At 48.4% G+C, this 22,568-nt stretch overlaps 1 protein-coding gene across 3 annotated transcripts in view; it reads right to left on the bottom strand.

Annotated features, from left to right (window-relative positions):
* Positions 1-22,568, bottom strand: part of COL27A1 (collagen type XXVII alpha 1 chain) — a 148,987-nt gene that overhangs the window by 71,211 nt on the left and 55,208 nt on the right. For all 3 annotated transcript variants that reach the window (XM_051636281.1, XM_051636284.1, XM_051636282.1), the window contains exons 13-19: positions 15,850-15,903; positions 11,516-11,560; positions 8,029-8,082; positions 7,569-7,613; positions 1,184-1,237; positions 429-482; positions 229-282 (exon numbers count right to left, since the gene is read on the bottom strand). In XM_051636281.1, the coding sequence (XP_051492241.1) occupies positions 229-282; positions 429-482; positions 1,184-1,237; positions 7,569-7,613; positions 8,029-8,082; positions 11,516-11,560; positions 15,850-15,903 (360 nt within the window). The remainder of the gene's footprint in view (positions 1-228; positions 283-428; positions 483-1,183; positions 1,238-7,568; positions 7,614-8,028; positions 8,083-11,515; positions 11,561-15,849; positions 15,904-22,568) is intronic.

Here is a 22,568-nt window from a genome sequence, read left to right as displayed (position 1 = left end):
GTGGGGAAAGGAATCATCTCTGACAGTTCCTCAGATGCCACCTGGGTATTTATCAGAGAGCTGAGTCTCAGTGGGTGGCAAGCTGCAGGAGAGGCTGCTGCTGCAGGGGGAAAACCAGCTGGGAGAGAGGTGATGGTGTGTGGGTTTGCTGAGGAAAGGACAGAAAAAAGAAAGCAAAATTAAAAGAAAAAGAAAGGAAAGATGTGAGGAGGTGATGGTGGGTCATACCTCAGGGCCAGGTGGTCCGGGAAAACCAACTGGACCTTTGTCACCAACTTTTCCCTGCAGAAAGCAGAAAACATGGAGACAAGTGAGCTGGCTATTGGCTTTCCTGTTCAGCACAGCAACCCCCTGCCAAGCACCATTCCAGCTGGGCACTGAACCTTTAGAAAGGGAGATCAGGAAGCAGAGGATGCTTGGGTACTTACCAGGGGGCCAGCTTTCCCTCGTGCCCCAGGGACCCCAGGCAAACCCTGGCTGCCCTGAGAGAGACAGACAGACATTTTTTTCAGAAGCATCAAAAAAACCCCCCAATTTCCCAGGCTCCAGCTCCGTTGCAGAGAGAGGAGCAATTTCTTAAGGCTGAACTCAGCCCTGCAAGGAGCTGGGGCAGCTGCAGCAGTGTCAGTGAGATGTTTCTGCTAAAGCCAGGGCTGAATTTAGCCCCAAAGAACACAAGAGCTGCTGCAGCCGTGGCTCAGGGCCACGTAGGCCCCAGAGCAGTGCTGAGCCCAGCCTCAGTCAGCTGAAGTCAGGCTCATGTTGTAGTCACAGGGGAGAAGCCATTTGCTTAGAAGTTCTGCAAGGCCTCGAGTGCTTCACTGGGTCAGGGTTTCAGTGGCTGCCCTGAGCAGAACAAACCTCCAAGCCTGCTGGACCACACACGTTCCCACCCATCCCCATCAATCCCATCACTTCCCATTTCTGTATGAAGATTCAGCTCCTTTTATAGGAAGCCCCCAGTGGAACTGTTTTTATGATGAGGAACAACACCATCCTTCCATTGGCCTGGACTTCAGAAAGGTGCCGTGTATCCCAAATGAGAACTACCTGAGCAGGGGAACCTGCCAGCAGGACACAGCTTGTTCCAGCTCCTTGTGGTTTAAGGTGAGCTGAGAAAGCTGGTGGTCACACATAGTGCTGGGTAAGGGAGAGGAAGGATGGAGAAAAGACAAACAATCACCTTGTCTCCTTGGAAGCCGATATCTCCTGGAACACCTGCTCCTCCCTGAGCACCCTGGATACACATCACCAGAGAGTTAAAACAGGCAACACGATGGGCAAAAACACCCTGGCAGGTGCTAGAAGGTGCTTTGCACAGCAAGAGCCTCCTCACTAGCTCCATTCAGCACGGAGCTGCTGGCCAACTGCAGACCACAGGAACTGCAGCAACAACCCTGAGCAAACTGTGCGTTTCCCAACTCGGATTCTAAAGTGAGAAATGAAACTGCAGGAGAGAGGGAAATGTGAATTGTTTCTGTAAAAGCTGCAAGAAGAGAGGCTACATCCCTCTGGCTGAGAGCAACCGTGAAGGTGGTGAAGTGTTAAAATTCAGCTGAGCAGAAGGGCTAGTTTAGATTTCAATGAATGAATCTTTTCTCTCATAAGGCTCTACAGAAAAGAAAACAATACTCAGGGTTTCTAGGAACATATCCTAGTGCTGACATCAAAGATCAATCCTCTTCCATGGGAAAACAAAAGGAACTTCTAGTCATGGTTTGGTATTATTGCCAACACAGGCTGAGGTTCCCTGGGAGGGGTGGGCTGGGGTTCATTGGGATGGAATCCCATCTTTGAGCACACCATCACTGACAAGATTTCCTAACCAAGTTATCCTTCCTCCCCCATCCCCCCTTTTTGGACCATTGCAACAGATTCTGACTCCCTGGGTAGAAAATAAGTATCCCAGAAGGTTTTCTTGGGAGCAGTGGGCTATCCTGCACTGCCAAGAGGCAGTGTGAGCAGGCTGTTGGAGCAGATGACCTCCTGAAGTCCCTTCCAACCTCATTTATTTAGTGATGTACTTAAACAACGGAGGAGTCAGTGATGGGGCAGAGAAAGGAAGATTCGACTTGGGAAGTCAAAGGAGGAATGATTATAAAAACTTGTTACACTGACAGGACCCAACAGAAACAACTGCTAGAGGAGCTCTGTCCCATGCACAGCACATGCCTCTCAACTTGGCTTCATCTAAGGGAACAAGCTCTACCAGAGCACAGAGCTATATGTTTAGAGTCCACATGGAAGACATATGGACTCCTGCAACAGAGCCAAAGTCTACAAAGAGATGACAGAGGAAATCTACTTCTAACCAGCAAAACCACCCACTCCTTATCTGAGAGCTGGAATCATTCTCACCACTTCACTAACATGCAGGGGATAATGAAATTGGGAACGGTCAAGGTCTGAGGTGGGAAAGACTTTCTGGAGACAACTTTTGCAGCAGGAAAATAATTAAGAACTGTGCAGATTCAATGATGGAAACATTTCATGGATGCATGCTAAATTTGCTTACATGTTTTGGTAAATGTTCCCAGAACATTTCACTGAACCATCTTCAAAACAAGTCTTTTATATGTGAAAGTTGGAATGTTGCTCTTTTAAAAAGTTAAAGGAATTTTATTCTTTTTTTTTTTAACCTAAAATATTTTAATTTGAGTTAAATAATGAACTTTCTGCTTCATCAAAACTATTTTCCATCCTTTCTTCTTTTTTTTTTTTTTTTTTTCTTTCTTTTGGCAATGCAAACAAATGGAAAAAAGAAAAAGGCTATTTAAACAGCTTCAGCTGGGATGAACCCCAAGTATTAGATACAATAAAGATGGCAAAAAAGCCCTACTGTATGACCCAGTTCACTTCCAGCCATTGCCAGACTTCTCTCATCTTCTCTGAATTTGCTGCTAATTTTACCTAGTCCAAAGCTTCAAACAGTGAAAACAGAAGGCAACCCTAATTCTGGCTCCTGCCACCAGACAGCAGGAAAACAGCTTTTCTTGACAGTGAGATGTTTGCTCTGAAAAGTCCTTGTCTTTCTCACCTATGCTGAGGTGATACATATTATTTTTTTCTTGAATAGTTTTCTACCCAGACAGTGTGAATGGCCACTGAAATACTGCTTAGGAAGAAATACGTGGACATGAAGAAATTCCTGCTGTAAGAAAAAAAGTTCCCTGAGCAGAGCAAAAGGCAGCAACAAACTGTTATCACTGACCTTTGAGCCAGGTGGGATAGTGACTGCATGAGAGAGAAAGCAGTTTCCAAACAACCCAGAAATGGGCATTAGGGAGGGGGAGAAGGAAGCAGGGAAGACAAAACACATCTCTTATCTTTAGCTGGGCTCCACACAAGATGTTCATTGCAACAGCACAGCCAAGTGTCTTGGCATGAACCCTCCATCTGCCATGGCCATTAATATCTTACACCAAAACTGAAGGATTAGGGCATCCCCTTCCACCAGCCTTGAGCACAGTGAGTCTGAAGCTGTGACAAGGTGTGTGTCCTTAGTGTGAGGGGAAAAAAAATAGGGAGGAAAGAGGTCAGGCATGTTTGTTATTAAAAAGAGTGAAGCTGAGATGATGAAAAGGGGTTGTGAGGACTTTGCTCTTGGGGAGGAGGAGGAATGTCAAATCTGAAATTACAAACAGGCTTTGCCCAGGGGGTATTGCCTGTGTTTCATGTTTCACCTATAAAAAGAAATTCAGCTTCAGAGACTCTGAGGCCCTTCTCAAGGCCACACGGTGCAGGAAGGGGTTAGGAGGGAAGGGACAGACTTGCAAGCACCAGGAGAGGTTGCTGCCTGTAGGACACCGAGGAGGTCGCTGCGCAGAAACCTTGTTTTGCTTTCAAGTGGACACCTCTCTTCCCAAAACTTTCTGCTTAGCAATCCAAGGGGAGAAAACACTGCAAAACCACTAGAGGTGTTTTACTGAGCTGTGTCCTTCATCAGCTGCAGATGTCCTGATTCATGAAACCCCTTTATGTGAACAAGTAGCTAGGATTTCCTTCTCTTCCTGCACCTTTCCCCTGTACTCATCACACCACGTGGTCCTCTCAAGACCCCTCTTTATTTCAGGGTTATACAGTAATTCCACTGCTCCCTCTAAGATCAGATTCTTCCATGGAAGCATATAAATGGAAACAGAAGGATGACCCATTTTGTGGAAAAAATGAAGCTGTAAAAAACATTGTTAAATCCTGTGGCACCAAGTTGTGACGGGGGCTGCAGACGGGGCTGGTTGGCACTGGTGTGTCTGGTACTTGCCAGCCTGGCTGCTAGACACAAAGATGAGGTTCCTGCAGGAGGACTGGGATGTGCCCCTGGACCCTGTGCTACCAGCACCTGGGGCTGCTCCCACAGCCCCACAGGGTCCCAGGGGACAGAGCATGGCACAGGTAGCTCCTCATGGACATGCCAAAAGGAGAGGAGGCCAAGTTCTGTAGAACTATGACAGGAGGGAAAAGACCATCCCAGGCTAAGCAGGACTCTGACAGTCCCTGTTCCCCCTCAAACCTGGGCTAACCCATGAGTGGCAGCAGATGTAAGTTTATTTTGCCCTTTTTATATGAAGTTTAACTCTATGTTTACCAGCTTTTTTAGAAACCACAGTGAAGCAGAAGATTTATCCCTCTCCCCTCTGGCCACGTCATGGGAGACTAATGCATTTCTTCTGCAATAATCCCTCACATCCCTTTGGGAAAAGCCTCTGTTTCTGAGTGGGTTTATTAGAAACTGCTTTGCAGAGAATCCACCTGACATTTTCGTACAAAATTCAGCTTTCAGTAGGCTGGGACTCACTGGTGTAAGGTGCTGTTTTGCTGCTGGAATGGGAATGTTTAGCAGGGCTGACAGCTCCTGAAGAAAGGTGCTTGGAGAGCTGTCAGCTCCACCCCTATGGAAAATCTTGTGTCTTCAGCTGATTTCTGAACCCTGTTCACAGGCTGGGGTGCACAAAGGGCTCCTGACCCCTACCACAGCTTTCTGATCTAGGGGTTGTGCTTTGGTTCTGCACAGTGTGGTGCCAGCCCTTCCTTCTCCTGCAGCATTCCTGGTGAACACACTCCAGGAAAGCAGCACCCCCTTGGAAGTCTGACATAATTTGCTCTTCATAGAGAACTGAGGGACCTCACATGCTCACAGCAGAGTGAGGTGGGTGTTCTTGAGCCACACCAGTGCACAAGGAAAAGCTGCAGCACAGTGGCTGGACTGTCATCCCCAACCAAGTTCACCCTTGTAATTGCAGCTTCAGCATCCAGCAGAGATGGGAATCCTGTTGCTTGGGAGGTGACCAAGCCATGAATGAGGATCTCTGCAGAGGCAGATTGTATCCAGCCATGGTCTGGAAATGTTTCAAGAATGGCAAGAGGCAAACTTTCAGACCAACAGACATGGGGGATAAACACAAGATTCAGAGAGGCTGCTTATGTTTGTGGTCATAGCTGTAAGACAGTTTTGTCTGAAGGTGATGGTGGAGGGTTATAAAGAAGTAAAAATCTAATACACAGAAAAATAATAGCAGGCAACAGGAGAAAGCCTTTAAATAAGATGTCACAGGCTAAAAATAGCAATAGCAGCAGAAACTAACAGTGACACAACTGGTGAAAGGTTACAGAAGGGAGTCTCTAACATAAGTCAATCCCTCTGCTCTAGGCAGGGTCCTTCTTGTAGCCCAACTGGACATTAAATGAACAGAGATCCTGCCTCTGCTTTCCTATATGTGCTACTTCCTTAAGTCAGATATTTCCAAAACCACCTTCAATTAAAAAGTATGTGGCAAAAACAAGCGAGAGGCAAACTAAGATTTATGATGCAGCTTCTTAATAAAGGCTGAGATAGGAAATGTTTTCATTGAAACAAGGAGGCAGCAAGACAAGAGATGATCCTGGCAAGGAGAGGGTCCAAGAGAGCAGGATGCACTTCCCACCTTTAGCAACCTGCTCCTCCATCACTTCTACCACTCACAAGCCCTCACTTAACATGAAGGGCATAAATGTCCCTTCCTTCTACCACACGTGCATTTAGACCACAAGCTCTTTGAAGGCAGAATTTTTCCTTTGCTACAAACTGGGCAAAAGCAGCAAGACCAGGTAACATTTAAATTTCTTAGTGGTACCAGAACATAAACAACTATAACACAAACGTAAACAAGCTGTAAGAAGGGATGAGTGTTTCTGATAATGATGTTCAACCTGGAGTGAGGGAAAATGAAAAGGTGCCATTCACTAAAGAAATGTGGGACTGAGTAAATGAACCCAACAGCCTTTTGATCAGTTGGAGAAGGGATGTATTATAAACTGGGCCAACTAGCTGAACAGCAAGACCAACAAGTCAGAAAACCAAATAACTGAAAAAACCACAAAGGTATTTCAGGCCAAATCTTCCCTCAAAAGGAAGGAGAGCAGATGAACTTTGTCTAAACTCATGCAAACAAGTGCAGCAAACTAGGGTGTTTGGGCAAAACCTGCAATGCCTGAGCTGTCTTCAGCTGAGCAGGGGGACCTGGGGCCATCAGTGCCTACACAGCTCTGATTTTCCTTTCCTTTGCATTTCCCAGCCCTTTGGCTGTTGGACTGCTGGAAAGGATACACACAAGCTGTTTGGAAGCTCTTTCTGACTCTGAAATCATAGCTGGTCTGATCTGGGTGTTTGACAGCACCCAGGATATTCAAGCTAGTCAACTCATTAGGGATAGAGGAGGCTTGAGGAGGAGGGCTGGTTTGTCAGTCTTGGATTAGGAAAGGGCTGTAAAGAAAGTCAGGAAGGGAGTCTGAAGCAAACATCTAACCAGAGATTAAAACATCAGACAGGAGGAGGAGAACACACTTAACAGTCATTTTCCATTGTCCTGCTGAGCAATCAGAGCCACCAATACATGATGGCACCTCCCACTCCCAGCCTAAATAAATCCCACAATCAAAGATCTGGAGGAGGGTGATTCTCATGGCAGTGAAACATGTACACACACAGCTCCATCCTGATGTAGCCCAAGCTGCATGTTTAAGTGCCAGCAGTATTAAATCATTGCAACCAATGCCCCTTTCCTTTTTCTGAAGTGATTGATATCAGTTTGGCATCAGGCAATTTCCTCTCTGCAGGAAGCTGAGCTGAGCTGGGCCTCTGTGAACAGCAGCAGAGGTACCTACAGCAGAACAGTTTTTTCCTGGGAATCCAGCTGGTTTGCTTGATGCAGTGAGCAAACCCACTGTCAGTGCTGTTAGGTCTTCATCCTCCTCCCCATCCCAACACATAACCAATTTTAAAAGGTAAAAGCCCAGTGGAGTGGGGTTCTGAAGCCCAGTGAGTGTCACCATCAGTGGCAACCAGAAGCTTCAAAGAGGATTCAAGCATAACTGATCTATACTAGAACTCCATGGAACAGGGGACAGGGTGAATGTCATAAAAAGAAAGAAAAATCAGGACTGGAGTGTCAAGAAAGGAGGGAGGGTGGGAGGATGGGGTCAGAGAGTCAGAGTGGAACCAGTACCATGGTGCTGAGTAAGAAAGAGAAACTAGAAAAGGGATTTCACATGCAAAATTAAAACACAGTGCAATAAGGGAGTATTCAGATCACCTTATCACCTTTCAGTCCATGTTCTCCAGGGTTTCCCATCAGCCCCTGAAACAAAAGGAAGTTTGAAGTGAGACTGAGTCCCTGGGAAGACTTGCTCAGGTCTATCTGTGACATTGATGTCCCTGATGCTCAGGCCTGCAGCATTGGCCTGGCACAGCCCCAAGGCCAAGTACCAGGCTGCCCCCAAAGTGTGCTCCACCACGTAGTTTGAACACCCTGATGGGCTGCAGGCACACAGGGAAACACCCCTGGGATTGTCCTTGGGCTCACACCCACTGCAGAGCACCAGAGGGATGTTGTGCTCAGCAGTCCTGAACCTGAGGCAGTGGACAAACATCACTGCTGCCCATCCTGTCTCTCAGGAGGGAAGGAATAAGAAGAATCTCCAAGGAAGGAACAGAATAATCTTCAGCCCTGCCCTGGAGGAGCAAGAGCTGACCCAGCTCAGTTACTCTCTCACCTTTAAGCCTTTTGGTCCTGGATAGCCAATCGGTCCAACAGAGCCCATGTCACCCTAGTGAGAGAAAGAAAATTACCCAAGTCATGAGGTGCCCAACCAACAGGTAACTGTATGTGGTGTGAAATTTCTCTGCCATCTGGTCTCTCAGTATCACTGAGGAATTGCACTGATTTCAGCAGAAGCAGCATCCTGGCACCAGGAGATTTTTAAGGTGTAGACAGCCTTGAAGAAAAAGCAGAACAGGGTGTTTGTCTCACAGGCAGGTGAGGGAAGAAGAGCAGCTTCTGTTGGCATCCTGCTCTGGCCACAAAGAGCCCAAAGCACCTGGGCACTGAGCACTGGAGTTGTGAGCTGTCCCCCCTGTGACCTGGCCTCATGGTGCTGCTGCTGCTCCTGCACATGGCCATGGGGCAGGGTGTGCTGGATGCCTGGAGGAGCTGTGAACATCCCTCTCCTGTGCCACAGGAGATATGGGTGCTGGGGAGTGTGGTCAGACTCCAAAACCAGGAGCCTGGGGTCCTGGATCCACTTAAAAAAACAGATAAAGAATTCAGGCTAGTAAATTGATGGCAAAATAATGTGAAATTAATTAAGAAACCATCTGCAACTGTGGTAGGATCTGAGATTTTTTATATTCCTTCTAACTTTTGAATAGATTCATTTCCCTCTTCCACTATTTGAAAAAATAAAATACCAATCTGGTTTAAGACAATCCTAGAGAGCATTTCTTCCTTGAGAAGTTACATGTGTTCTCAGGAAGAATCTACCACAGTTCTCCAGAGGGGGGATTGAGGGTGTGTTTAAAATGACACAGCCAAGCAGCAAAAAAGTGAATAGTCAAGAAATCCAGCTTTGAAGAACAGTTAAGAAATCAAGCTTTGATATGTGAAAGTGATATGGGGAGGAGAAGCAGGAGGTAAGGACAGAGGTGTCTCAGCAGTGTGGTGGTTCTGCCGGACTGAGGAGTCAGCACAGCATCGAGTTCTGGGACTTGCACCAGAGGCTGCAGCCCAGGAGGACCTGGAGCTCTGGGCTGCTGTGTGGAGTGTACAAAAGGAAGCCTTCAGTGGCCAGGATTTCAACAGGCTGCCCATGAGGAGAGTCAGTGATACCTGCCTGGCCTGCAATGGGTAAATAAACAGGGAGGGCTCTGCTGCAGGAGCCCCCAGCCCCGCGGGGCTGCACTGCCTGAACACATGCCCTTTTCATCCCTCCCAGCACAAAGCCTGCTTGTGGGAACAAGTTGACTTAAAGCTTTGCCCACACTGTTAATTAGGAGAGCAGGAGGCTTTAGTTACATCTAATTCTGCTCTTCAGCCTCTCCTGAACAGTGAGCCCAAACACCTGGAGGGAGCCTGCAGGGAGCCGGGCACCCGGCCGGTCCCCTGGGGCTGCAGTAGCTGGGGAGGAAGGAAAGGGACTGATGGGGCCAGCCCGAAGCAAACTCTGGATCTGCCTCCCCCCTGCCCTGCAGCCTGAGCCCCGTGCTGCAGACCAGAGGCAACAGGGGTGGGAATGTCCCACAGAGAGGAGGAGGCAGGATGGATGTGCCCCCTTCATCCCAGGAGGATGGAGGAGGTCACTCTTTGATCAAGCCCACTGGAGATGCTTCAGCATCCTGAATTCAGGAGTTGTGTATTACCCAGGGATACAAGATCTGACTCAGTTTGACCTGAATCTCTGACTGATATTTTTATCTGCTCCCAGTGGTACCAACAGACCAACTGGGAGTGACAGGAGCTGATGGTTACTGCCAGGATTCCTGAAAAAACAGCCTTACAAAGGACTGACTCTGCCTTAGAAGTAGAGCCAGGAGGAAGCTCACAGCAGCAACGATGATTTCTTCATCTGGGTGGGAAGGGAGAAGAAATATTTAAAATTTAAGACAGACCAGACTTAGCAGCAAAAAGAAAATTGCTGGTTTTGCCCTTTTCCAGCAAAAACATTAGAACTTGGGGTGTCAGTAGAGACTGATGTAATGGATCAAGACAGAGAAGGTGACAGATTCCAGATGTCTGGTGATGGAGCTGAGTCCTGGTCTGGGGCATGCAATGCTAGATGATCTTGAGGCCAGTCAGGAAAAAAAGCAGTTTAGTTGTACCTCAGATAGAATTAATTTGGTGCCATTTGGGTAGTTTCAGCCAGTGTGCAACATAAACACCATTGATCACACAGGCAGGTTAGGAACCACACACTGCCTGTCCCCAGTGCAGATCAAAACCTGCCCTTCCTGGCCCCTGTGATCCATCCTGAGCACATACCAGCAGGATCCTGGGCCAGCTGGGAGGGGGGGACAGGCCTCCTGACTCCATCAGCTCTGGAAGGATCTTAATCACAGTTACCATGTCTGACCCTTCACTTTCTAACAAATGCCTGTGAGATAATAGCAACCAGCTAAATCTTTCCAAAAGCTGGGAGAAATAGGACCCCATTTGGACAATACCTTCAATCATTCTGTTTAAAATCTTCCTCTCACAGCTCTGTGCTCTCACATCCCTTCAGCTGCTATGACTGAAGTGGCTACTGGCATCTTCACTAACAAGAGGAGGCACAGACCTAATTCCTGGTTCCATGAAGATCTTCCTGAAGCTTTATTCCACCTGTGCCCAGGATGGCTACACTTGTTCCATCATGTTCTCTGCTTCTCCCCCAGGGATCCTAAGAGTTCTGGGTTTGGTGCTCTATGGTTGTGCAATGTCTAGGGCAAGGAGGCTTTGATCTCAGCTGAATTTGAGCTATGGGAGGGCAAAAGGAGAACCCTTTTAACCATTTATTGCAAGCCATGGATTGTAATAGCTGAGGAGGAGTCATTTTGAAAGAATGCTGTAGTATTAACTGAACCTACCACTCTACGTGCACAGAAGGAAAGAACTTGAAACATATACTGAGACCTAAAAATAACCCATAATATGTTCAGCTGGGCATTCACTAACCCCCAGCCCAGCTGCCAGCAGATGAGTTGCCACCCATCCTTACAGCCACTTATCTCCTGCTGGTGAAGAGTCTAATGAAGGGTGGAATTTGGCTGTGAACATAATTACCTGGATTAGTGCTGGGTTGGTGAGAATGCACATAACATTCCTGTATCTCCAGAGGACAGACAGTTCCTGCCCATGGTCCTTCCAGTGAGCAAGAGCTGTGTGTCCTTTGGTTACTGCTTACAGGAACTTGCTTTTTAAAAGACAACAGATCCTGGTGTGGAATTAATATTGCATCTTTGAAGAAATCCCCTGGTAAATGTTACCAAAAGGGCGAGTTATCTAGGAATAAAGGCAGTAACAGCAATCCTTTCATCTGTTCCCTTTTGCTTAGAAAGGGTTTGCCCTCCTCCACCTCCCAGTCCACCAGGCAGCCTCCTCTCTCCCCAGACCTCACCCCTCCTCCCTACAAACACTCGCCCTGCTCACTGCCCTGCCACAGAAAGAAGAAAATCTGTGTGTAGTTATGCAGGCTGAAAGGGTTAATCTCCATTTGTTTTTGTACTTACAATGAGTCCAAGGACTCCAGGAGGACCTGGGGCTCCCAATTCTCCCTAAAAGGAAAGACAAACTGACATGGTTAGGGGCACTTTGTAGACAAACAGAGGCTGAAAGGCAGTTTAGTGTTTCAAGAACTTGTGGGAAGGGAAAGGACCGTCCCTCCCCCCATCCGGCCCCCTCCCCAGCCCCTTCCCCAGCCCAACTGGTCAAGAACTTCCATCTTAGTGAGCACAGCCCCTCCAGACACAGGGCTGCTTGTTGTTGGCAAGTTATTTGCAGGGCTGATTTCCTCTCCCTGGAGCTGGCTGGGTGAAAGCAGCATTTCACTGGGCAGGGAGGGGAGCAGGAGGGAGCCTGGCCCAGGTGGGACAAGGCACAGGCAGGGAGAGGGACCAGGGTAGGGAGAGACCAGGGGAGCAGCAAGGCTGGGGTGGGAAGAAGAGGGAAGCTGCTGCTCTGTGTCAGGAAAGGTGAGGTTGTGGGGAGTGGTTAGGGGACATGGAGTCCTCCAAGGCTGCTCCTCCTGTATCTAACAGCTGGTTTCAGGTGTGGAACCAGCAGCATCCTCTCCCTCACCCCTCTGGGCTCTCACCCAGACCACCACCTGGCCATTCATTCAGTTTTGAGAAAAGCCCCTGATCCTTGGGCTGCAGCTTTTCTGCAGGGAGGTGGCTCAGCAGCCCTGTGCCTGGAGCAGGGAGCTCTCTGCAGGGAACCCAGCACTTGCTTGGAGGACAAGTCACTGTTAGGCACACTGCAGAGAGCAGGAGAGGGGCTGCAGGCCTTTCATCTTGGGCTCTGGGCCCATTTGCCACCTCTTACAGACCTCTCCCAAGCAGAGTGTTCTTGGAAAGCACCAGCTCCTCTTTGAGGTTTTTCAAGAGCACCCCAGAGCACACCACGGTGAGGAACAGGCTGCTGTCTGGGTTTGTGGGGCTGGTTTGAGTTCTCAGCTTCACTGCACACTCCCCACACGCCGGTTTCCACAGATGTGCAGGCACCAGGAGTGCGGGCAGGTGCCTGACAGCATTCCCAGGTGAGGTGCAGCAGAGAACCCGCGTCAGACCCACACAGGTCACCTACCCGTGTCCCCAAGCACTTCAGCAATCTCTGTGCCATGCTCAGCTTGTCTTCATGCCTCCCTCGTGGATCACCCACTCAACTACAGTGGGTTTCTTGTCAGGGCAAGGACCTGCACTTACACACCTCAGTCTCCAACAGGGCCTCTCAAAACAAGTGCACTGGAAATACTAAACTTCCCGTTGGCTCAGACAACCCTACCACTGCTCTGGATCTTGCTGGCTACTTTCTTTGACAGACCGGCTCAGTTTATGGTGCACATCTGGTGGGGTCCCCTTCAGTGCAATAAAGCTCCCCTTTTATGGAAAGATTTGCCTGGTGAAAGAATGAAAGGGAAGGGGACACAGCGTGACTGAACGTGCTCAGGCTCCTTGGGTAAAGGGTTACGTGTGTTTATTTTATGGGAAGTGGAGTAAAGGACTATTGGGCAAGCACACACAAAAAGGGTTTCATAATCTCAACCAGCCTAAAATTGCTTTTTTATGGCTGGTTCCTTTCCTGCATACTTGGGACATCTGTGGAGCAATTGTTTCTCATGGGTGGGATTGCTGTGTCCTCAGAGCTACTGGAATAAGGTTGGATTCAAGCTGTGAGTCGAGGCCTGGCATTACTAGGCTCAGTGAGAAGAGGGAGTATCCCCAGGAATGCCAGGCACAGGAGCTGCACAGGGTTCCCCAGTAAGCTCTGGAGGCTCTGAGGGTGGCTGGGATGTGGACTGGGTGGATGGTCAGCTCTTGGTCCCAGCGCCAGGAGGGACAGCCTAGATTTCCCTCATGTGAGTATTGCTCAAGACAAAGGGTGAATGTGGAAACCCATGGCCTCATGTCTGACACAAGAGGATTTCCTCTTGGAAGAGGAGGGGGTGGACTCCCCTGGGAGATGTGATCAGGACTAGTTGTTAATTTGAGCCATTCCCTGGCCTAGGAAATGGGTGATTTACAGGTGCTGTCTCCTGGCTATCAATAATGACAGGCTGGTGTCTGACCTGCAAGGAAATCAGGCTCTATCTTTCTATTTTTTTTAACCAGGCACTGGGACAAGAGACAAAGAGATGAATCAACAGCCCTCTCCCATTTCTAATTCCTGTGATTAAGAGACTAATTGGAGTGGCTAAAGCACTCCGGGAAGGGTGATCTGGAATGTGATGGCTCAACAGTTCTCAGCAAGTTGGAAGGAGGGAAAAACGTCCTTGTGGTTGGAACAGTCTTTGCTCTGCCTGGAGGGGATGGAAAGAAGATCTGTGGGCTCCTCTTCCCCATGCGAGGGCAGAGGCAGCAGTAAGTGCTCAGGGGATGCAGCAGGGCTGGGGCAGCTCATGGCCCAGGGCAGCCTGCCCGCCTGCCTACAATTTAGCTGCACAGTCCACCTAGAGCAAACTCAGCATATTTGTGTGCTCCACAAAGAGACTTTCTGGCATTTTTCTGCGTCTGTGACTCCACTTGTGACCCTGTGAACCTCCCTTCAAGTTAGCCGACACAGTCTGTTTTCATTCTACAATCTCCAAGGCACATTAATATTTAAAAGCCATTGATAAGATGAAAGAAGATCAACCCTTCTGGGTGAATTAAGGGAAGGGACATTTGCTTCTCTGCAGAGCTCTGGGAACTGGCATTGAGCTGACACTGAGCACATCTTCTGAATGGGGCTTAGACAACTTGCAAATTTAAAAGAAAACAAAACGAGTCACTTGGAACAAAAAGTCTTTCTGATCTCCAGGATTTCTGCTCTTCCTGGTGGGCTGGCTGGAAATGTAATCTAGAAAGTCTTCTACTTTGGGACTACTGATTCCACTTGGACCCGTGGCTTAAGTTTACTGAAGGATGGGAAAAGTCCCACAGAAGTATTCCTTGGGAATCTAACTCTTTCAGCTCACTACATTTGTGATCTTGTGCTGAATTCCCACACAGGCTGGAGTGTAGCTGAGCTCGGCTTGCTGGTTATAGAGGCACTTGTGGAAATGACTTCTGTGCTGCGTTTCTGAGGAATGGGAACTTGAAGACACACGAGGAGTGGGTCATTTCACACAAATCATTCCATCAAACAGCAAGAGCTGCACTCTGACTATGTGTGAATAACCAAGCCAGCAGGAATTTCAAAGATGAATCAGCACTGCTCACATGCTAATTGTGGGAGAGTCAACAAAGTCATTCAGAAAATAATTTAGTATAATTACATCTGAGCACTTTTGTCATTCACAAGGGTGTGTTTTGTGAGTAGTGGAAAACACAGCACATCCCCAACTCCTTGGCATGAAGTGCTGCAAAAGCAGAGCAGAACAAACCTTATCAGCATCCAGCTGCTCAAATGGTCTCTGGGACCATCCTGATCCAACTCCCATAAGACACATCCCATTCCTAGAAAGCCAGCAAGGGTCAGGTGAAGACCAGAGAGAGGCCAAGAACTCAGGAGCCTACAGACTTCACCCATGGCAGTGCCAGGGCTGGCTGAGGCCCAGGGCAGGGCAGCAGGAGCCTGGGCTATGGTGTCTCTCCCTGATTTCCCAGACACCAGAGTGGGGAATCTGGCACTTCTTGCACCAGTACTAACATTCCCTGCAGACAGGGACCGGTACTGAGCTTGGGGCACTTCAGAAGCTTCTGAGGTGTAAACCAAATGGTACCAGCTTGCTAATCCACATCAGAAAATGAAAGGTGATGAACAGGAGGGAAACATGCCCCTCATGTACCTCAGACCTCTACACAGGTGAGTACATGGCTGCTCCTCTGAGCTTCACATACACTCGAGCACCCATCTATGGTGCCTTGTGATGAGATGTCCCTGTGTCTGTGGGCCTGTCTCCATGCTGTGGTCATAGAAAGCTCCATCCAGGGCACACTAATCAACAGGGTGATTCCTGTGGCTGTCACAGGCTTTGCATCAGGCCCTGTGGTGTGGACAACCTGCTCCAACCACTGCTTATCAGGAGCAACATCCCTACCTTCTCTTTCTAGATTTTTCTTCCAGACATATGCTCAGGATGAGGAAGCTTCTATCAAGGCCAAGGTGCAAAACAGGCAATAGATGGAGACAGAAAGCAAATGGCAACATGATGACCTGGCAGTTACAGGATGTTGAGTTGAACACAGGAATTCACAGCTTGCTTGAGCAGGGCAGGGGTGTACATTTGTTTTTCAGAAGGGACAACAAGAAAATGCAGCTGCCACCAAACTGAAAAGCTTCTTTCAGCTTGAACCAACACGATGCAGTGTGCTGTGGTGTCTACTGCAGAGGAAAGAAAGAAGGGAAAAAGCCATCAACTTACTGGGTTTCCATCAATGCCTGGAGGTCCCCGTTCCCCAAAATCACCAGGAAAACCCTAAGGAGAGAAGGCAAACACTATTATTAGCTACTGAAGCACCCTTGTGGAAAGGCAATCAGCTTCACAACTGCTCCCCCCGTGCAGCCCTTTGGTGGACAGCAGGTGACAAAAAAATGTGGGCCATCCAGCCTGCTTGTCCTCATCCAAACCATTCCTGCTCCACCAGCACAGCAGCTCAGTGAGCAGCTCTGGAAGGCCAAGAGCTCTGATTCACTGCCCTCTCCTGGGGCCAATGAAGGGCAACCAGAAGTGCCATTTACAAGGCTCAGCCACTGCACTTTAACTGGTGAGAGCTTTGAGAGGAAGAATCAGTGAGTGGACAGGAAGGCTTTTTCCTTGGCCATGCTAAGAAAAGCATCCCTAGCTGAGGCTGCTGGGCCTGAGGTGCTCCCCCCTTGCCTTACAGGCTGTGCTCAGCCCTCCATCCCTGCCTTTTCTGAGCACCAGCTGCCAGCCCCGGGCACACTTCACGTGGCAGGCAAGGCTTTTACAGACCGTGTAGAGAGACAACATGAGGGAGTGGAGTAGAGAGAAGGGGTGGAAATCAGTGCTTCTGTCCTCCTTTTGGCTCACCCAAGTCCTCCAGTATGTCCAACAAGGAATATGCAACCTTGAAGATAATGCTGTGTAATTTACGTGTGAAATGATAATTCCACATTTGGAAGATCACACTCTGCATTTAAATTTACAGTGCTTTCCATCCTCTTTCAGGAAGAAGTAGCCTACTGGAAGCAGTCAAAACCTCCTTAAAAGTGAGTCCCAAATCCCTTACGTTTAGCAAGAATTCATAAACTTCACTGCAATGACTATCCTCAAAAAATGGATTGTCAATCTGAATTATTTCATGCTGTCTGCTAACACAATCATTTTAGCAGTACCCCCTTCCCATAGGATAGCTGAATAACATCATGCCTGGTGGAGACCATGGAGATGCTTAATGGAGCTGATCAAAGATGCCTTGTGAATTCACTTCAATGAATTCACAACCTTTCAGCTTGCCAGAGGAACAAACAGTTCCAAGCTCATTATGGTCCACACCCCAGAGCTGTGAAAGACCATGTTTACTACATGAAAAAGTCACCACAAAAGACTACTTCATCATCTCATTATATCTGATACAAATTTGGAAGACTTCAGACAATGAGAGAGAAGGGAGTGGAGGTTCAGAGCCAGAACGTGGTGGTGTGACACGTTCTCTCTCACACACTTAGACAGACCCTGAGCTCCCCTGGGCCCCCCAGTTCCCTCCTACAAACAGCTCAGACAGCAGCTTGCTCTGCTCTGTCCTGCTCTGTCTCCCTCAGGAAAAGCTCAGCAGAGGGGTACACAGCCTCTGTGGTTAGTAGAGCCTCCTACTCACTACACCTACAATTTCAAGGAGGAAGCAGTGGAGTTTAAGATGGATTGAACTCAATTTTCCTCTGAGTTTCGACTTCATTCAGCAAAGAACTGGCCCGGAACAGGCTGCCAAGAGCTATCAGGGTCCAGCTCAGACAGCAGCAGCTTCAGGTCTGCTTTGAACTTCAGCTGCAGTGGAGGGGGTTTGGGGCTATGACATTGAGGTGAGAGGGCTGTGACTCTCCACTTCTTTTTCTTGCATGTTCCTTAAGATGGAGCAGGATAAAATATGACACAGCACCCACCTCTTTTGACTCTGAGCCAGAAGGGAAATTGTCGTCTGCTAGAGGAGCTCCCCATGGACAGAGAACACACAGAGCCTAACCTCAGGCTCTGGCTCCTGGACTTGGTTTGTTCAGCCAAGGCTAAAATCCTGCTCTTTTCTCCATGCTGTTCTGACTGTGGGCATCAGGATGGAAAACTAAGGAATATATTGGCATATAAAAGGCTTCCTAGCCAGACCATCCACCTTTGTGCTTCAGTTCAGAGTGGGAACTCCTGAAACAAGGCTCTGACCACCCTTGCTCCCTCTTCTGTTTATGGTGGAGCAGTCTTGGAGAGCAAGCAGCATTGCTTAGATGAGGCTCCACCAGAAGATGTGCTCCAGAGACACACCAACAAGCAGCAGCTGCTGGTGGTGTGTCACTTTTGGCTCAGACTAGGATTGACAATAAAATTGCCCCCTGCCCTTCTCTGGCTCCACCAGACTGTGAGATACAAAGGAGAACACAACCACATTCCAGGCTAGCTAAGAGCTTGAGAGACAGGGATGGAGCAGACAGGGAGGAGATGGTCCTTGCTGAGCCAGAAGGATGCTCTCGCTTCCTGCCTGCTCCCCTGTATCCTACAAACACTTGGAAAACCTTGTGAAAGCAAACCTGAGGGAGGCAACGTGGCACCACCAACAGCAACACAGTGTCTGGAAACCCATCAGCAACACTGAACATTGAAATGATCACAGCAGACAGAACAGGAAAACGACACTGGGAATGTCATCCGAGATGTCACCCAAGACCTCCCTTCACCTTTGAGGGCTGACAAGTCCTGGGCAACACAACTGAGTAAACAGATGTTGGTCAAACCTAAGGTGAGAGAAGTCAGACTGGTTTAAGACAACCAAAATTTTGCCATTGACTTCAGAGCCAGCACTTCACCCCTTCTGTGCCCATTCCCTACAACATCCACAAGTTACTGCTTTCCTGGGTTGAAAGCTTCTGTTTTATGGGCATCAGCACCACCAGGAAAGTTGTCTGCCTTTTCCTAGCTGGGCACTGCATCCCTCCAGCCTCTGCATGTGACAAAGATGTTAAATATAACAAGAACGTGGGGGGTTACAATTTTCTTTAATTAAAAAAAGGGGAAAAGAACTCTGCTACATGCTGAATCAATAAGACCAGACCAGGGATGTGTAGGGAAAACTCATTGCTCAGGCAAGACAGAAAAAAAAAAAAAAGTGTGTTGGAATATTTTGCTGTTTACAGTCACACAACCTGCCAAGGAAAATATGAGTGTGCACAGACTGATACTGTACTTTGGCTGCTGCAGATTTCAGTCACAGCCTTCAGGACTCCCTCAGATGTCACTTTCTTTTCTCAGAGGGCAGAGCTGGGCACAGAGTGACCCACAGATGCCACTGAGCAGCCAGGCCCTTAGGCTGCTGAAGTCTTGCCAATGTGGGAAGGTTTTACTACTTTGAATAGTACAATTAAATCAATATAACTACAGCAGCTTAGTATCATTTAGAGGAATGTTTGCTCCAGACTAAGAGCATTCTCTAAATTCGGTTTAAATCTCTTCCAAAGTGATATAAACAATGCACTCCTCTGCCAGAATAAGTGTCCAGATAAAGAACTATTTAAATTAATATGTTTCCCACCAAACACTTTTAATGCCTCAGTTTCTCACCCTAACTTTGCTGCTTAAAGATAAACACAGGAAATTTGAGGCACTTGGTAGGACAGTTAATAAAAATCCAGCTTTTACACAGGCTTTCCACCAGCAGATCTCTGAGTATTTTAAAAAGCAGATTATTCCTGTTTTGAAGGCAGAAAGCCGAGTACCTGAGGTCACTTGGCCAAGCTGCCCAGTAAGAGATTGGACAATACAACCAGTTCACAGCACAATGTGTCTTCCCCCGCAGAGCTGGGGTTTCTGCCCATGCTCAAGATGGGATGGAAAAGGGTCAAAGTGGCAGGAAACAGAGAAGAAAGCCCAGAACAGTGTGGGCTGGCACCTTTGCTCCAGCAGCCAGGCCCAAGACAACACTCAGCAGCAAAGCCCCATCCTTGTCAACACCTGGTTGTCCTTAACATGCCACCTGCTCCCAGCCCAGGCTCACAGATCCCTGGGCTGATGGGTGGTCCTTGGTACTTTTTTTGCTCAAGTGGCAAAACAAACCCAGAGGAGGAGACAAATGGAAAGAACAGCTTCAATCCAACCAAGCCCAAGCTCCCTAGCCCAGTATTTGAGCTTGGCAACACAAGTACTCACAGTCTTTTTCACATTAAATGAGACCAGGGCTGGTGTCTAGGGCATGGAGGAGGAGATTTCAGCATCCATACAATCTCCAAAGACCCACACCAGGTTGTGAAAGCCATCCCACCACAGCCCTGTGCACAGCAGGAAACAATCAATCTTCTAAATCCCTAATGAAAAAGAAAGCACTTTCTTTCCATGGGGTAAGCAGTAGCAGTTTAAACCACAGGAACAGTTCCAGTGACCACAGTGTCCTAATGGATTGTATCTCACATGTCTGTAAAAGTGATTTTTTTTCAGTGTCTCTTCCCTCCTGCCTGAGCTTAAAGGGTAGAGATGTTCCCCAGGAACAAAACCAGCAAAATTCAACTGAAACAAGCAGACTAGGAATTACAAGCAGACTTTGTTATCCCATTTGTCTCATTCCTGTACCCAACCCTACCCCTCCTCTCCTGTCCATGGCTCCAGCAGCCCAAGGAGCCCAAACAGAGGGAGAACACATGGGGCAGGAATGGTGCTGGAGGGCAAGCAGGTGGCAACTGGCAGCCCTTTACAGATTTGTGAAAAGGGATTACAGAGCCCAGCACCTTCAGAGGCTTCTGACCTTCCCAAGGTGAGCACAGAGGGGTTTTTGGTACAGAAAGTCCACCATTTTTCAGGGTGCAGCTATTTTTCCAGGAAGCCTGGTGCCTGGAAATCAAGCTCAAGAATTGGGACAGCAAAGAAAACACCCCAGTGAAAAATATTGAGCTGTGCATGCTGCCCACCTTGTGGGAGGGAGGGTTCATGCAGAGAAGGACCAGAACCAGGAAGAGATGGTAAATGACAGCAGAGCTAGGAGGAAAATGTTCAACTAACAAGTTCTGTTGGCCAAGAGCCAGCAGGGTGCTCCTCCACAGCAGCTGAAGTCAGGTATGACAAAACTTTTGGCTCTTTCTCACAGCTGGGAAATACAGAGAGGAGGTGGGGGAAAAAAAAGAGTCCAGCCAAATGGATTTCAGATTGTCTGAAGGAGAAGTTCAATAAAAGAAGCAAGATGAAGCAAGAAGAGGAGCTGGAGGAAAAGCACACAAGCAGATGCATTGCACTAAGCAAGATCCAGGTGCTCCTGTGCTCCCCTGTCCCCACCCCAAGCAGAGGTTTAGTGTTTGCACAGTTTGTCCTTGGTGCAGCTGAAGAACCACCACTAGATAGGGAGCTGAGACAGAGAGAGATGCAGAATGATTTATCCCAGGTAACACCAAGATTGAAGCTGAATCAGTAACTAAATCTCTATCTTTGAGATCCCACAATACTGCCTTCATTCCTGTTCACCCACGCTCCCTGCAAAGAGCATCCTTTCATGTCCTGGGAGACTCCTGCTGAGAACAACCAGACCCAGACAGACACTGGAACCAGCAACTCCTGCATCATGGGGATTACATCCCTCTCCACCTCCCTTTCCTTTTTTCCTCTGCTTAAAACAGCAAAAAGAAAAGCCTGGCCTTTCTTGCTGTTTTCAGCCAAAGTGCTGCTCCTGGTCTGAGCAGACACCACTTCTTGTCTCCTGTCCCTGGAAGCAGCTGTCCTCAGGGAAGCAGGGACCAGTGAGATGCTCCAGATCCTTTGCTTCCCCAAGGCCCTTTCAGGTGTGTGCATGTGGGTGGGTGTGTTGTGTGTACACAACATCTGATTCAGTTTAGAACACTTTCCCTGATGGAGTAAGGGAGGCAGTCTGGCAGCTGCTGCTCCGAGGAATCCTGGCAGGTCTTCACGCCAACAGAATCCTTCTCCAAAAATAGGATTTTATTTTCCTGTTGGCTGAAGGTGAAGCTGCTCAAACCAACCAGCCCTCCTGTCTTGTCTGTAAAAGACTCTATTTGCCAGTTGGCTCTGGGCAGGTGAATCTCTGCCCAGGAGTCTCCCCAGGGATGGACCTTGCAAGTCAAACGATTTAAACTGGAAAAAAATAAAGAAGGAAGGTGGTGGTGGGGGAAGCAGGACGGAGGGTGAGGGAAGGCATTCACTGGAAAAAAGGAGGAGAATAAAACAAACAAGTGTAGCTTATGTTGGCAGCTTATCCCTCTGAGAGCATTCCTGGTAGGGAGAGCAGACATGAGCCCCTCAGAGGTGGGTGTGAGGACGAGGGGGCTCCTCAGCCCCACAGCACCCAGAGCCACCCTGAGGGTGCCTGGCCAGCCCTGTGCTCCTGGCATGATTGCTCACTGGCCACACAGGAGCCTGTGCCTCCTGCTCAGTCCAGACCCAGGCCTGTGACAGCTTTCATCCCTGGAGGAGGGTGATGTCCCCTCAGCTGGGTACGGGACCGCTGGTCCTGCTCTGCTCCTTTCTCACTCAGAAGGGAGGTTTGCTTCCTCTCCCTTCAAGACTTCACACCTCCATGTCATATCCTCTTTGGGTAGAGATGTCATCAAGAATTTTTCATGAAGATTTGCTTTTTTTCAACATAACTGCCCCTCCAGCTCTGGGGGCACAGGTAGCCAGTTCCACCCAAACAGGAGCCAAAGTCCCCTGAAGCCCCTCTCACCCTCTTTGCTCCTTTCACACGTGTCTGATCCCTTCCTCCACCCTCGGGGCTCCAAAGGAGCAGATTACACAGACCCAGTTACCTAATGCTGCAAAGCACTGAATTTGCCAACTCTCCTAATTATTTATGGCCAAGATTTCCCAATCAAGCTGTTTCCTGTTTAAGAAAGTCAAGCAGCTCTGGCCATCAAAATACTTTCAGAACTAAAAGTGATCATAGCTGCATTCTTTTTTCTTACAGTTTCTAATGAAAATAATTTTTG

Source organism: Apus apus, chromosome 19, assembly GCF_020740795.1.
Source record: "Apus apus isolate bApuApu2 chromosome 19, bApuApu2.pri.cur, whole genome shotgun sequence".
Taxonomy (NCBI): Eukaryota; Metazoa; Chordata; class Aves; order Apodiformes; family Apodidae; genus Apus; species Apus apus.
This window is presented reverse-complemented; position numbering and strand designations above follow the sequence as displayed.